Source organism: Anolis carolinensis, unplaced genomic scaffold (genome assembly GCF_035594765.1).
Source record: "Anolis carolinensis isolate JA03-04 unplaced genomic scaffold, rAnoCar3.1.pri scaffold_14, whole genome shotgun sequence".
NCBI lineage: Eukaryota > Metazoa > Chordata > Lepidosauria > Squamata > Dactyloidae > Anolis > Anolis carolinensis.
In genome coordinates, this window is record NW_026943825.1 from 13,649,707 (window position 1) to 13,664,089 (window position 14,383).

The 14,383-nt window shown below is 43.2% G+C and overlaps 1 protein-coding gene across 1 annotated transcript; it reads left to right on the forward strand.

Moving 5' to 3' along the window:
• The first annotated feature begins 2,064 nt into the window (after window positions 1-2,064).
• riiad1 (regulatory subunit of type II PKA R-subunit domain containing 1) lies at window positions 2,065-12,232 on the forward strand. The gene is made up of 4 exons (XM_062964731.1): window positions 2,065-2,223; window positions 4,587-4,663; window positions 9,618-9,664; window positions 11,997-12,232. Exons 1-4 carry the CDS (start codon window positions 2,140-2,142, stop codon window positions 12,068-12,070), a joined length of 282 nt encoding a protein of 93 aa, XP_062820801.1. The 5' UTR covers window positions 2,065-2,139; the 3' UTR covers window positions 12,071-12,232.
• The last annotated feature ends 2,151 nt before the right edge of the window (window positions 12,233-14,383 follow it).

A 14,383-nucleotide genomic window follows, 5' to 3' on the forward strand; every position in this document is an offset into this window, starting at 1 on the left:
GTTTAGCTTGGATAAGTGAGACTCTACTGTATATTTATAATCTTATATTGTCTTTCAATTTCTCTCTCTCTCTCAATTTCCTTCCCTTCCTTCCATCATTTTTTCCCATTTTCTTCCTTCCTTTTTTCTCTCATTTCCCTCCTTCCTTCCTTCTTTTCAGATTTTATGCCATAATACAAGCACAAATGGGTACAAAATGTATGCCATGCTCAAAGAACAGTGTGCTCTCTTTCTAGATATAGATATATATATACACACATATATATATTCTGAGGAGTGGGCTATTTTTTGCAACTAGGAACAATTCGGACGGCAAAAGAGAGCCAAAGCCAAGGTCTTTAGGCACTGCACCCAGTGTGCCCATCTCCACTGGGAACACCTTTCCTGGCTTGTGCTGGAGTCTTTGCAGTTCGATCTTCAAATCTTCGTATCATGTAATTTAATCATAAATTCCTTTTTTCTCTCCCTTCCTTCCTTCCTTCCTTCCTTTTGGATTTTATGTAATAATACACCTTTCCTACCAATCACCACTGGGACCACCTTTCCTGGCTTGTGCTGGAGTCTTTGCAGTTCGATCTTCAAATCTTCGTATCATGTAATTTAATCATAAATTCCTTTTTTCTCTCCCTTCCTTCCTTCCTTCCTTTTGGATTTTATGTAATAATACACCTTTCCTACCGATCACCACTGGGACCACCTTTCCTGGCTTGTGCTGGAGTCTTGGCAGTTCGATCTTCAAATCTTCGTATCATGTAATTTAGTCATAAATTCCTTTTTTCTCTCCCTTCCTTCCTTCCTTCCTTCCTTTTGGATTTTATGTAATAATACACCTTTCCTACCGATCACCACTGGGACCACCTTTCCTGGCTTGTGCTGGAGTCTTTGCGGTTCGATCTTCAAATCTTCGTATCATGTAATTTAATCATAAATTCCTTTTTTCTCTCCCTCCCTTCCTTCCTTCCTTCCTTCCTTCCTTCCTTCCTTCCTTCCTTCCTTCCTTCCTTCCTTCCTTCCTTCCTTTTGGATTTTATGTAATAATACACCTTTCCTACCGATCACCACTGGGACCACCTTTCCTGGCTTGTGCTGGAGTCTTTGCAGTTCGATCTTCAAATCTTCGTATCATGTAATTTAATCATAAATTCCTTTTTTCTCTCCCTTCCTTCCTTCCTTCCTTCCTTTTGGATTTTATGTAATAATACACCTTTCCTACCGATCACCACTGGGACCACCTTTCCTGGCTTGTGCTGGAGTCTTTGCAGTTCGATCTTCAAATCTTCGTATCATGTAATTTAATCATAAATTCCTTTTTTCTCTCCCTTCCTTCCTTCCTTTTGGATTTTATGTAATAATACACCTTTCCTACCGATCACCACTGGGACCACCTTTCCTGGCTTGTGCTGGAGTCTTTGCAGTTTGATCTTCAAATCTTCGTATTATGCAATTTAATCATTATTATTATTATTATTATTGTCTTTCAATTTCTCTCGCTCTCTCAATTTCCTTCCCTTCCTTCCATCATTTTTTCCTTGTTTTCTTCCTTCCTTTTTTCTCTCCCTCCCTTCCTTCCTTCCTTCCTTCCTTCCTTCCTTCCTTCCTTCCTTCATTCCTTCCTTCTGGATTTTATGTAATAATACACCTTTCCTGGCTTGTGCTGGAGTCTTTGCAGTTCGATCTTCAAATCTTCGTATCATGTAATTTCATTGTAAATATTATTATTATTACTATTATTATTTTTGACTTTCAATTTCTCTCTCTCTCTCTCTCTCTCTCTCTCAATTTCCTTCTATCATTTTTTTTTGTTTTCTTCCTTCTTTTTAGCTCTCATTTCCTTCCTTCCTTCCAGATTTTATGCCATAATACAAGTACAAATGGGTACAAAATGTATGCCGTGCTCAAAGTGTGCTCTCTTTCTAGATATAGATATATATACACACATATATATTCTGAGGAGTGGGCTATTTTTTGCAACTGGGAACAATTCGGATGGCAAAAGAGAGCCAAAGCCAGGCAAAACCGCGGAGGGCCGGGCGGCTCCTGTTTGATGGGCAATGCCAAGGTTGCTGGTGGCAACCGTCCCCGTGGCAACCGTCCCCACGGCAACACTAACAACTCCTGCTTTGGAAAGGAGACGGAAAGATGGTTGACATCACGTCGGGTTTGGAGAGCCTGGATGTGGGCTCCCTGCATGGGAAGCAGTACGACCGGCTCCTGACATTCAAGGTGGGTCCGAAAGTGAAGGGGAAAAAGAAAGAGAAAGGCCTTGAAATAGACACAAAGGCTCACACGACTGTCCCGCCTGGCTTTGAGTATAAGCCGAGGGTGGGAAATGCAGCAGCTACCGGTCAAATTTAAAATAAAAATAGATACCAATAAAATTTCATCAGTTAAAGCATCAGTAGGTTAAATGTTTTTGAATATTTCAAAGAAAAACAAACTAGCTCTATAAGTGGAAAAAGTAGGGGCAACAAAAACAATATGGTATCAACAATAACCTAATAATAATAATAAAAATAATAATAATAATAATCCAGACTGACAAAGTTCTGGAACACAACACACCAGACATCACAGTTGTGGAAAAGAACAAGGTTTGGATCATTGATGTCGCCATCCCAGGTGACAGTCTCATAGATGAAAAACAACAGGAAAGACTCAGCCGCTCTCAGGACCTCAAGATTGAACTTCAAAGACTCTGGCAGAAACCAGTGCAGGTGGTCCCGGTGGTGATGGGCACACTGGGTGCCGTGGCAAAAGATCTCAGCCAGTCGAACACTTCCCAAGTGTCTAGGACTGTGTGATGTATTTTCTGATGATGTGTGCAGATCCCAGTAGGGTGGCCTTTTGCAGTTGGCAGATCGTGATTTTTTCAATGTCTATTGTTTCCAAATGCCGGCTGAGATCTTTTGGACCATTGAAGGGCCGGACTATAGTTGGCCACCAAGCAATAATAATAATAATAATAATAATAATAATAATAATAATAATAAATAATAATTAATAATAATTAATAATAATAATAATAATAATAATAATAATAATAATAATAATAAAAACCAGTACAGGTGGTCCCAGTGGTGATCAGCACATTGGGTGCCGTGCCAAAAGATCTCAGCCGGCATTTGGAAACAATAGACATTGAAAAAATCACGATCTGCCAACTGCAAAAGGCCACCCTACTGGGATCTGCACACATCATCAGAAAATACATCACACAGTCCTAGACACTTGGGAAGTGTTTGACTTGTGGTTTTGCGAAACGAAATCCAGCATATCTGTCTTGTTTGCTGTGCCATACAAGGTCGTTGTGTTGATGATAATAATGATAATGATAATAATAATAATAATACATCACACAGTCCTAGACACTTGGGAAGTGTTTGACTTGTGATTTTGTGATACAAAATCCAGCATATCTATCTTGTTTGCTGTGTCATAAAATAAAATAATAATAATAATACTTTCATTTGGATCCCACCCTATCTCCCCATGGGGACTCAGGCCGGCTTCCAACATAGTAACAGGAAAACATTCAATGCTTATATAAACAATGCAGCGCTAGATATAGATCTATAATTATAGACACTAATTTCACATATCCATTTCCCCCTGAAAGGTTTGCAAATCCCCTCTGTGTGTGTGCATTTCCCCTACAATATTTGCAAGCCCTATATATATATATTCATATCTATCTAGACATGTCTATATATATTTGTGTGTTCATTTCCCCCCTGTAATACAGTAGAGTCTCACTTATCCAAGCTAAACGGGCCAGCAGAAGCTTGGATAAGCGAATATCTTGGATAATAAGGAGGGATTAAGGAAAAGCCTATTAAACATCAGATTAGATAATGATTTGACAAATTAAGCATCAAAACATCATGTTTTACAATAAATTTGACAGAAAAAGCAGTTCAATACACAGCAATGTTATGTAGTAATTATGGTACAGTAGAGTCTCACTTATCCAACGTTCTGGATTATCCAACGCATTTTTGTAGTCAATGTTTTCAATATATCATGATATTTTGGTGCTATATTCGTAAATACAGTAATTACTATATAGCATTACTGCGTACTTATGTTGGATAAGTGAGACTCTACTGTAATTGCAAAATATTGGAAAGGAGAAATGAAAATACAAATTAATGAATGGTATAAAGAAGCTTGGAGAATGGCATTGAATGGCAAGCTAACATCAAATTTAAAAGTAAAGAAGGGATTATGGAGAAAAAAATGACTTTGAAGGTATTTGGAGAAAATCTCTAGAAAAATTATTGAAAAAAGAAGACAGGAATTTACCTCCAAAGGAAGAACTGAACTTTTGGCTCTGGGGTGAATGTAAATAAAAGAGGGGGAAATGTATAGAATATGCTTATATAACTGTAACTTTTTCTCAAAAATTAATAACAATAAAAAAAATCAAAAAAAGAGAAATGCACATAGAGGCTAGTAGCAAATAAAGCTTTCTTCCTGCCGCAATGTACATGCATTTAATACGAAGCGCTTCTATAAAATCCAACAGTTCATACGATATATTTCCTACCAAGTTCTCCTTGATCTGAGCTGCGTCCTTTTGGCCCTAGATAAACACCAAGATTGAGAATGAGAGATACCTGCGTTCCCACAAGGAAGTGGGGCTGATGCTCTCCGGATTCATCAGGTAAGTGATGAAGGAGGAAAGAAAGACGCCCAGTTTTGGTCTTTTAGGACTAAAAGTTGGGGCTGGGGCAGGGGCAGGGCCTCTTCCCAGGAGTGTGAGATAGGGCTGAGCCTCTATATTTCTCCTGAGAGGCCTTTTAGGACTAAAGGGCGGGGCTGGGGCAGGGGCAAGGCCTCTTCCCAAGATTGTGAGATAGGGCTGAGCCTCTATATTTCTCCTGAGAGCCCTTTTAGGACTAAAGGGCGGAGCTAGGGAAGGGGGCGGAGCCTCCTTCCAAGAGCCCGAGACAGGGCTGAGCCTCTTTACCTCTCCTGAGAGGCTTTTCAGGACTAAAGGGCGGGGCTGGGGCTGGGGCAAGGCTTCTTCCCAAGATTGTGAGATAGGGCTGAGCCTCTATATTTCTCCTGAGAGGCCTTTTAGGACTAAAGGGTGGGGCTGGGGCAGGGGCAGGGCCTCTTCCCAGGAGTGTGAGATAGGGCTGAGCCTCTATATTTCTCCTGAGAGGCCTTTTAGGACTAAAGGGTGGGGCTGGGGCAGGAGCAAGGCCTCTTCCCAAGAGTCTGAGACAGGGCTGAGCCTCTATATTTCTCCTGAGAGGCCTTTTAGGACTAAAGGGCAGGGCTGGGGCAGGGGCAAGGCTTCTTCCCAAGAGTGTGAGATAGGGCTGAGCCTCTGTATTTCTCCTGAGAGGCCTTTTAGGACTAAAGGGCAGGGCTGGGGCAGGGGCAGGGCCTCTTCCCAAGAGTGTGAGACAGGGCTGAGCCTCTATATTTCTTCTGAGAGGCCTTTTAGGACTAAAGGGCAGGGCTGGGGCAGGGGCAAGGCTTCTTCCCAAGAGTGTGAGATAGGGCTGAGCCTCTGTATTTCTCCTGAGAGGCCTTTTAGGACTAAAGGGCAGGGCTGGGACAGGGGCAGGGCCTCTTCCCAAGAGTGTGAGACAGGGCTGAGCCTCTATATTTCTCCTGAGAGGCCTTTTAGGACTAAAGGGTGGGGCTGGGGCAGGAGCAAGGCCTCTTCCCAAGAGTCTGAGACAGGGCTGAGCCTCTATATTTCTCCTGAGAGGCCTTTTAGGACTAAAGGGCAGGGCTGGGGCAGGGGCAGGGCCTCTTCCCAAGAGTGTGAGATAGGGCTGAGCCTCTGTATTTCTCCTGAGAGGCCTTTTAGGACTAAAGGGCAGGGCTGGGGCAGGGGCAGGGCCTCTTCCCAAGAGTGTGAGACAGGGCTGAGCCTCTATATTTCTCCTGAGAGGCCTTTTAGGACTAAAGGGCGGGGCTGGGGCAGGGGCAGGGCCTCTTCCCAGGAGTGTGAGATAGGGCTGAGCCTCTATATTTCTCCTGAGAGGCCTTTTAGGACTAAAGGGCGGGGCTGGGGCAGGGGCAGGGCCTCTTCCCAGGAGTGTGAGATAGGGCTGAGCCTCTATATTTCTCCTGAGAGGCCTTTTAGGACTAAAGGGCAGGGCTGGGGCAGGGGCAGGGCCTCTTCCCAGGAGTGTGAGATAGGGCTGAGCCTCTATATTTCTCCTGAGAGGCCTTTTAGGACTAAAGGGCAGGGCTGGGGCAGGGGCAAGGCCTCTTCCCAAGAGTGTGAGATAGGGCTGAGCCTCTGTATTTCTCCTGAGAGGCCTTTTAGGACTAAAGGGCAGGGCTGGGGCAGGGGCAAGGCCTCTTCCCAGGAGTGTGAGATAGGGCTGAGCCTCTGTATTTCTCCTGAGAGGCCTTTTAGGACTAAAGGGCAGGGCTGGGGCAGGGGCAGGGCCTCTTCCCAGGAGTGTGAGATAGGGCTGAGCCTCTATATTTCTCCTGAGAGGCCTTTTAGGACTAAAGGGCGGGGCTGGGGCAGGGGCAAGGCCTCTTCCCAAGAGTGTGAGACAGGGCTGAGCCTCTATATTTCTCCTGAGAGGCCTTTTAGGACTAAAGGGCGGGGCTGGGGTGGGGGCGGGGCCTCTTCCCAAGAGTGTGAGACAGGGCTGAGCCTCTATATTTCTCCTGAGTGGCACTTGGGAAGAGGCCCCGCCCCCCTCCTCTAGCCCCACCCCCTGTGTCCTGGCAGGCACCGCAGGACAGGGATAGAAGCTCAGCCCTGCCTCAGAGCTCGTAACTCCGCCCATCCCAGTCCTGGCCGCCCATTTGTGGCCCCGCCCACCTCCCCCTCCCAGCCGTGCATCTTGGACTAGGGGTGAGGCTCAGCCCTGTCCTCTTGAGCAGGAGCCACGCCCACCCCTCTAAGCCACGCCCCCCTTTCCAGGAGTCATATTTTTTTCTGTAAAGGGGGTGGTAGGACAAATAAGTTTGGGAACCACTGCCTTAAAATAAGGCAACCTTAGAAGGCAGAGGCTTTATGGCCATCCAATAAAGGGCCTCTCTTTTAATATGGGCCACTGGGCAACCCTAAAAGGGACAAGCTATATGGCCATCAAATAAGGGACAGGCCTTATAATCCCAAAAGAGACGTGGTGGATGATTTTCAAATAAAGGAAATCCCTTAGAAGGGACAAGCATATGGCCAACAAAGGACATCTCTTACAATAAGGGATCCGGGTGGTCAGAGGATTTTTAAACCCTGCTCAGCCAGGGATCCCATACCAATCGACAGCTTCTTGGATGAGACTGATCTGGATCCATTTCATCCCGGCCACGGAACTGAGACGGCATTGGTCGTCATGGTGGATGATCTACAGAGTTAGACAGGAGGAATGTGTCCTGAATAGTTCTCCTGGACCTCTCAGTGGCGTCTGATACCATAATAATAATATTAATAAGATCAGGGGGCAGAGGACTCCTACAAGTAAAACAAGCAGTCAAAGAAGAAGAACATGCCCTGGCAGAATATGGAAAGCAAAGTGAAGAACCTGCTTTGATTGAAGTCAACAATCAGAAACTCCTCAAAACACAGCAGACAAAGAATCAGTACAAGAAAACCGCACTACAAACTAGAGCTGACAGCTGGCACAACAAAACATTGCATGGAAAGTTCCTTGACAAAATTGAAGGAAAAGCTGATAAGGAGAAGACCTGGCTCTGGCTCACAAATGGGACCCTGAAGAAGGAGACAGAAGGCCTGATCCTTGCAGCCCAGGAGCAAGACATCAGGACAAAGGCCATTCAGGCCAAGATCGAAAAATCAGCTGATGACCCAAAATGCAGACTCTGCAAGGAAGCTGACGAAACCATGGATCATCTCCTCAGCTGCTGTAAGAAAATTGCACAGACAGACTACAAACAGAGGCACAACTATGTGGCCCAAATGATCCATTGGAACTTATGCCTCAAGTCCCACCTCCCAGCAGCAAAGAACTGGTGGGATCACAAACCTGCAAAAGTATTGGAAAATGAGCATGCAAAGATACTGTGGGACTTCCGAATCCAGACTGACAAAGTTCTGGAACACAACACACCAGACATCACAGTTGTGGAGAAGAAAAAGGTTTGGATCATTGATGTTGCCATCCCAGGTGACAGTCGCATTGACGAAAAACAACAGGAAAAACTCAGCCGCTCTCAGGACCTCAAGATTGAACTTCAAAGACTCTGGCAGAAACCAGTGCAGGTGGTCCCGGTGGTGATGGGCGCATTGGGTACCGTGCCAAAAGATCTCAGCTGGCATTTGGAAACAATAGACATTGAGAAAATTATGATCTACCAACTGCAAAAGGCCACCCGACTGGGATCTGCGAACATCATCCAAAAATACATCCCACAGTCCTAGACACTTGGGAAGTGTTCGACTTGTGATTTTGTGATATGAAATCCAGCATGTCTATCTTATTTGCTGTGTCATAATAAAATAATAATAATAATAATAATAATAATAATAATAATAATAATAATAATAATAATACATCACACAGTCCTAGACACTTGGGAAGTGTTCGACTTGTGCTTTTGTGATATGAAATCCAGCATGTCTATCTTATTTGCTGTGTCATAATAAAATAATAATAATAATAATAATAATAATAATAATAATAATAATAATAATAATACATCACACAGTCCTAGACACTTGGGAAGTGTTCGACTTGTGATTTTGTGATATGAAATCCAGCATGTCTATCTTATTTGCTGTGTCATAATAAAATAATAATAATAATAATAATAATAATAATAATAATAATAATAATACATCACACAGTCCTAGACACTTGGGAAGTGTTCGACTTGTGCTTTTGTGATATGAAATCCAGCATGTCTATCTTATTTGCTGTGTCATAATAAAATAATAATAATAATAATAATAATAATAATAATAATAATACATCACACAGTCCTAGACACTTGGGAAGTGTTCGACTTGTGCTTTTGTGATACGAACCCCAGCATATCTATCTTGTTTGCTGTGTCATAATAATAATAATAATAATAATAATAATAATAATAATAATAATAATAATAATAATTCACACAGTCCTAAACGCTTGGGAAGTGTTCGACTTGTGATTTTGTGATACGAAATCCAGCATATCTATCTTGTTTGCTGTGTCATAATAAAATAATAATAATAATAATAATAATAATAATAATAATAATAATAATAATAATTCACACTGTCCTAGACACTTGGGAAGTGTTCAACTGGTGATTTTGTGATATGAAATCAAGCATATCTATCTTGTTTGCTGTGTCATAATAAAATAATAATAATAATAATAATAATAATAATAATAATAATAATAATTCACACTGTCCTAGACACTTGGGAAGTGTTCAACTTGTGATTTTGTGATACGAAATCCAGCATATCTATCTTGTTTGCTGTGTGTCAATAATAATAATAATAATAATAATAATAATAATAGTAAGGCCTTGGCCAAGGTGGGTGCAAAGTAAGAAAAGGGTAATTTAATAGTTTGCTGTGTGTAATTTCAAACCAAAGGTCTACAAAAGCAAGGGAGATAGAAACTAAGAATTTTGAAAACTCTCCTTAAAGTCTATGTCTTCCTCTTCTATCATTCAAGGGAAGTCCTGCTGCAGAGACCAGAAAATATACGGGAGTTTGCGGCCGGTAAGCATTGATGTTAAACTTGGGTATTCCAAAATTTGAAATATTCCAATATCATCCTTTTTGCGTGTTTGTCCTTGGATGGAAAGTGTCCGGAAGGGAGGAGCCCTGACGTGTCCTACATAAAAGCTACTTAAGAAAACAAACACAATAAAGGGACAGCCATAAAATGATGATGAGCAGCATTAAAAGCAGCCAACCAGCAGGCAATAACTCATTTCGAAACCAATTTAGACTGGTTTGCAAACGAAGACGGATATGTTTTGTCGGCAACACGAAAGCCAAGCCTCTGTGCCATTCACAGCTCCATTAGCAAGGCATTTTGCTGAGACCGTTCCCATTACTGAATGAATCTTTCCTCATTCCCAGCTGTTTTTGAAACGTCCCAGTTTCTCTCCCTTTCCTCCTCTGGCTTTGTCCTCAGCTTGCTTCAATTGCTGCAAACTCCGTCCGGAAAGAATATGCTCTCAGGAAAGGAAGAGAGGGTCGGCTCAAGCGAAAGCAAATTTCTACAGCCTCACCTAGCTTGTGTCGTTTCCCCAAGTTTGTATAAAATACAAAATAGCAGCAATCCAGAAATGTCCAAGTACATAAAGTCAAGGGAGCCAAAGTACACAGCAGGTTTTCAAACATAAATCCATAAGCATGAAAACAGGAACTTTTTCCAAGGCAATCCCTTCAAGGAACAAAGGCAAAAACAAGTACCGTATATACTCGAAGATAAGCCGGGTTTTTCAGTCCTTTTTATGAGCTGTTGCTTGCAATATAAGATATATTTATCTCTCATCTTACCCTCCCTTATCAGTGTTTACTTTTCCAAAGACTCCCTTGCACTTAACCAAGGGAATGTTCTGAAAAGGGAAAAAGGGAAAGAAGCCCTTGCAAGTCAGGAAGAAGAATATATATATACATATATATATATATATATATATATATATACATATATATATATATATATATATATATATATATATATATATATATATATATATATATATAGCTGTGCCCAGCCACACGTTGCTGAGCCACAACACTAGGTCACACTCTCTCGGCCTCAGAGGAAGACAGTAATAAACTGTTACTTTGGAAACTGAATATCTTTACTACAATTGACACTGGCCCAAGATTCCATGCAATTCCAGGAATAATATGGACTTGGTTATCTCTTTATGTCTGTTACTAGCTGTGCCCGGCCACGTGTTGCTGTGGCGAAGTCTGGTGGTCTGGGAAATAAAGTATTGAGGAATTGGTGGTAGTTAGGTCAAGGGTAAAGGTTTCCCCTGACGTTAAGTCCAGTCGTGTCCGACTCTGGGGGTTGGTGCTCATCTCCATTTCTAAGCCGAAGAGCCGGCGTTGTCCGTAGACACCTCCAAGGTCATATGGCCACTGGCATGACTGCATGGAGTGCCGTTACCGTCCCGCTGGAACGGTACCTATTGATCTACTCACATTGGCATGTTTTCGAACTGCTAGATTGGCAGGAACTGGGGCTAACAGCGGGCGCTCACTCCGCTCCCAGGATTTGAACCTGGGACCTTTCTGTCTACAAGTTTAGCAGCTCAGCGCTTTAACACACTGTGCCATCATGGGCCCCTTTTACACTGCCATATAGTCCAGTTCAAATCAGATTTGTATTTTATAGGCAGTGTGGAAGAGGCCTAAGTGAGGCCTAACTCTGCCTGTCCCCTGCGCTGAGGGGGTTGCTAGGAGACCAAGTGGGCGGAGCATAGCCTTCTAACTGGCAGCAATTTGATAAAAACAATTATTCCTCTCCCTGTAATTAGGACTTTGTTTCTTTTCTTTTTGTTGTATGAACATAGAGGCATGGGTGAGGGGTTGTGCTGCCAAGTTTAGTGTTTCTGGGATGTGTAGTTTTGTTGTTTTGTCCTAGGCCAAAATTTCATTACCCTTTTATATATATAGATTTTTGGGAGTTTTACAAGAGTGTATATACAAATACATTTTTGTCCTGGATTGATTGATTGTTCCCGGCTTGTACAGATGAGGAGCAAAGATGCTCCAAACGAGAGGAATATAAATAAAGGAAAGCCACGCCAAAGGGATGGAGTCTGGCAAAGGGAGAGCAGATTTTGTACCTTTCATTGTCAGATCACAGATAAGCGGGAACATGTCGTACAAACAAAACCACTGAGCCCAGAGGAAAGTGACACACGCCCTTCCCTTCTGCGTGGCTTCAATTTGAACAAACGGAGACCAAATCTGCCTTTTTCAACAATTCCCAACCTTGCTCTCGGGGAATCGTTACATTAGAGGTGAAGACCATCCTTTTTCCGAGACCTAGGCCTCATCTTTCTCTCTCATTGTCTTGTTTCAGACTATTTTACCAATCCTGACCTCCCCGCGAAGATCGAGAAAGAGATGATGGACAAAGCCAACGCCGCCATTTGAGAACCGGAAATCAAAAACTCCAAAATGCGGTGTGTTTTTGCTCGTCGCTTTGTGTTCCCCACAATAAGCTTTCCTTGCTCGGGAAAGCTTCCAACGGCTGCTTCGTTCCTTATGTGTTTGTTATAACCTCCAGTCTTTCAATAAAGTTAGGATTCCTGTAAATATAGATGTCCATTCTTTGACAAAATATTGACATATAAATTTGGGACGGCACAAGGGATATTTGGGGAAAATGAAATGGCACATTTACCGAACAGGTTCGGCTGGAGAGCCTGACATACACTTAATATAAGCGTGAAATAAGTGGAGATTTATGCAGTAAACAGGTAGCGCATCGCGGTGTCGGATGCCGCTTTTCCCTGGTTGTTATTTCTAGCAGGTTATTAATATGCATGACCCCTCTCGACGCGCAAAAGGAAAGGTCTCAGCCTTGTGGGGCAGAGCGTCTAAAATTAGACACGGGGCAAGCAGAGAAATATACAGGGATAAAAACAGGGAAACATACGAGGGTTGAATGAAAAGTAATGCCTCCGCCTTCGTAACTGAACAGATGGCAGTCCTGGTCTGCGGCAGGTTCTGGCTTGTTCAGCAGACTATCCTCTACAGTTTCATTTGGTGGGAAGCCTTAGCATTGAACGGTTGTGTTGTTAAAGTGTGAAGTATGGAACCCTGCGCAGACGGGGAAGCCTTAGCATTGAACGGTTGTGTTGTTAAAGTGTGAAGTATGGAACCCTGCGCAGACGGGGAAGCCTTAGCATTGAACGGTTGTGTTGTTAAAGTGTGAAGTATGGAACCCTGTGCAGACGGGGAAGCCTTAGCATTGAACGGTTGTGTTGTTAAAGTGTGAAGTATGGAACCCTGCGCAGACGGGGAAGCCTTAGCATTGAACGGTTGTGTTGTTAAAGTGTGAAGTATGGAACCCTGTGCAGACGGGGAAGCCTTAGCATTGAACGGTTGTGTTGTTAAAGTGTGAAGTATGGAACCCTGCGCAGACGGGGAAGCCTTAGCATTGAACGGTTGTGTTGTTAAAGTGTGAAGTATGGAACCCTGCGCAGACGGGGAAGCCTTAGCATTGGACGGTTGTGTTGTTAAAGTGTGAAGTATGGAACCCTGTGCAGACGGGGAAGCCTTAGCATTGAATGGTTGTGTTGTTAAAGCGTGAAGTATGGAACCCTGTGCAGACGGGGAAGCCTTAGCTTTGAACGGTTGTGTTTCACAAGAACGTGTGGGTCACATTATTGCTTTGCTTGGCTATCGGAGGATCTGTGCACGACGGGGACTGTGAGATGCTGGTTGTGGAAACAGAGTGTCGACTTCTTTTATGACGGCTTCAGAAAACCTATTCATTGTTGGCTGAAATGTATTCAATTGTCTGGTGATGATGTGGAAAAGTGAATAGTGCTAGTTAAAGAGCACATTCTAAGGATTATTTCTGCGCTTGATTTATTAAAATAGTCCCATCCAAACCCAAGTAACGAAGGGTTAGAAGGCACGATCATCAAGTTTGCAGATGACACCAAACTGGGAGGGAGAGCTAACACTCCAGAAGACAGGAGCAGAATTCAAAACGATCTTGACAGACTAGAGAGATGGGCCAAAACTAACAAAATGAAGTTCAACAGGGACAAATGCAAGATACTTCACTTCGGCAGAAAAAATGGAAATCAAAGATACAGAATGGGGGACGAGGCCTGGCTTGACAGCAGTACGTGTGAAAAAGATCTTGGAGTCCTCGTGGACAACAAGTTAAACATGAGGCTACAATGTGATGCGGCAGCTAAAAAAGCCAATGTGATTTTGGCCTGAATCAATAGGGGAATAGCGTCTAGATCCAGGGAAGTCTATTCTGCCTTGGTAAGACCACACCTGGAATCACACTGTGTCCAATTTTAGGCACCACAATTGAAGGGAGATGTTGACAAGCTGGAAAGCGTCCAGAGGAGGGCAACTAAAATGATCAAAGGTCTGGAGAACAAGCCCTATGAGGAGAGGCTTAAAGAGCTGGGCATGTTTAGCCTGCAGAAGAGAAGGCTGAGAGGAGACATGATAGCCATGTACAAATACGTGAAGGGAAGTCCTAGGGAGGAGGGAGCAAGCTTGTTTTCTGCTGCCCTGCAGACTAGGACACAGAAGAACATCTTCAAACTTCAAATTAAAGGAGATTCCACCTCAACATGAGGAAGAACTTCATCGTGAGAGCTGTTTAGCAGTGGAACTCTCTGCCTGAGTGTGGTGGAGGCTCCTTCTTTGGAGGCTTTGAAACAGAGGCTGGATGGCCATCTGTCGGGAAGGCTTAGAATGCAATTTTTGGCT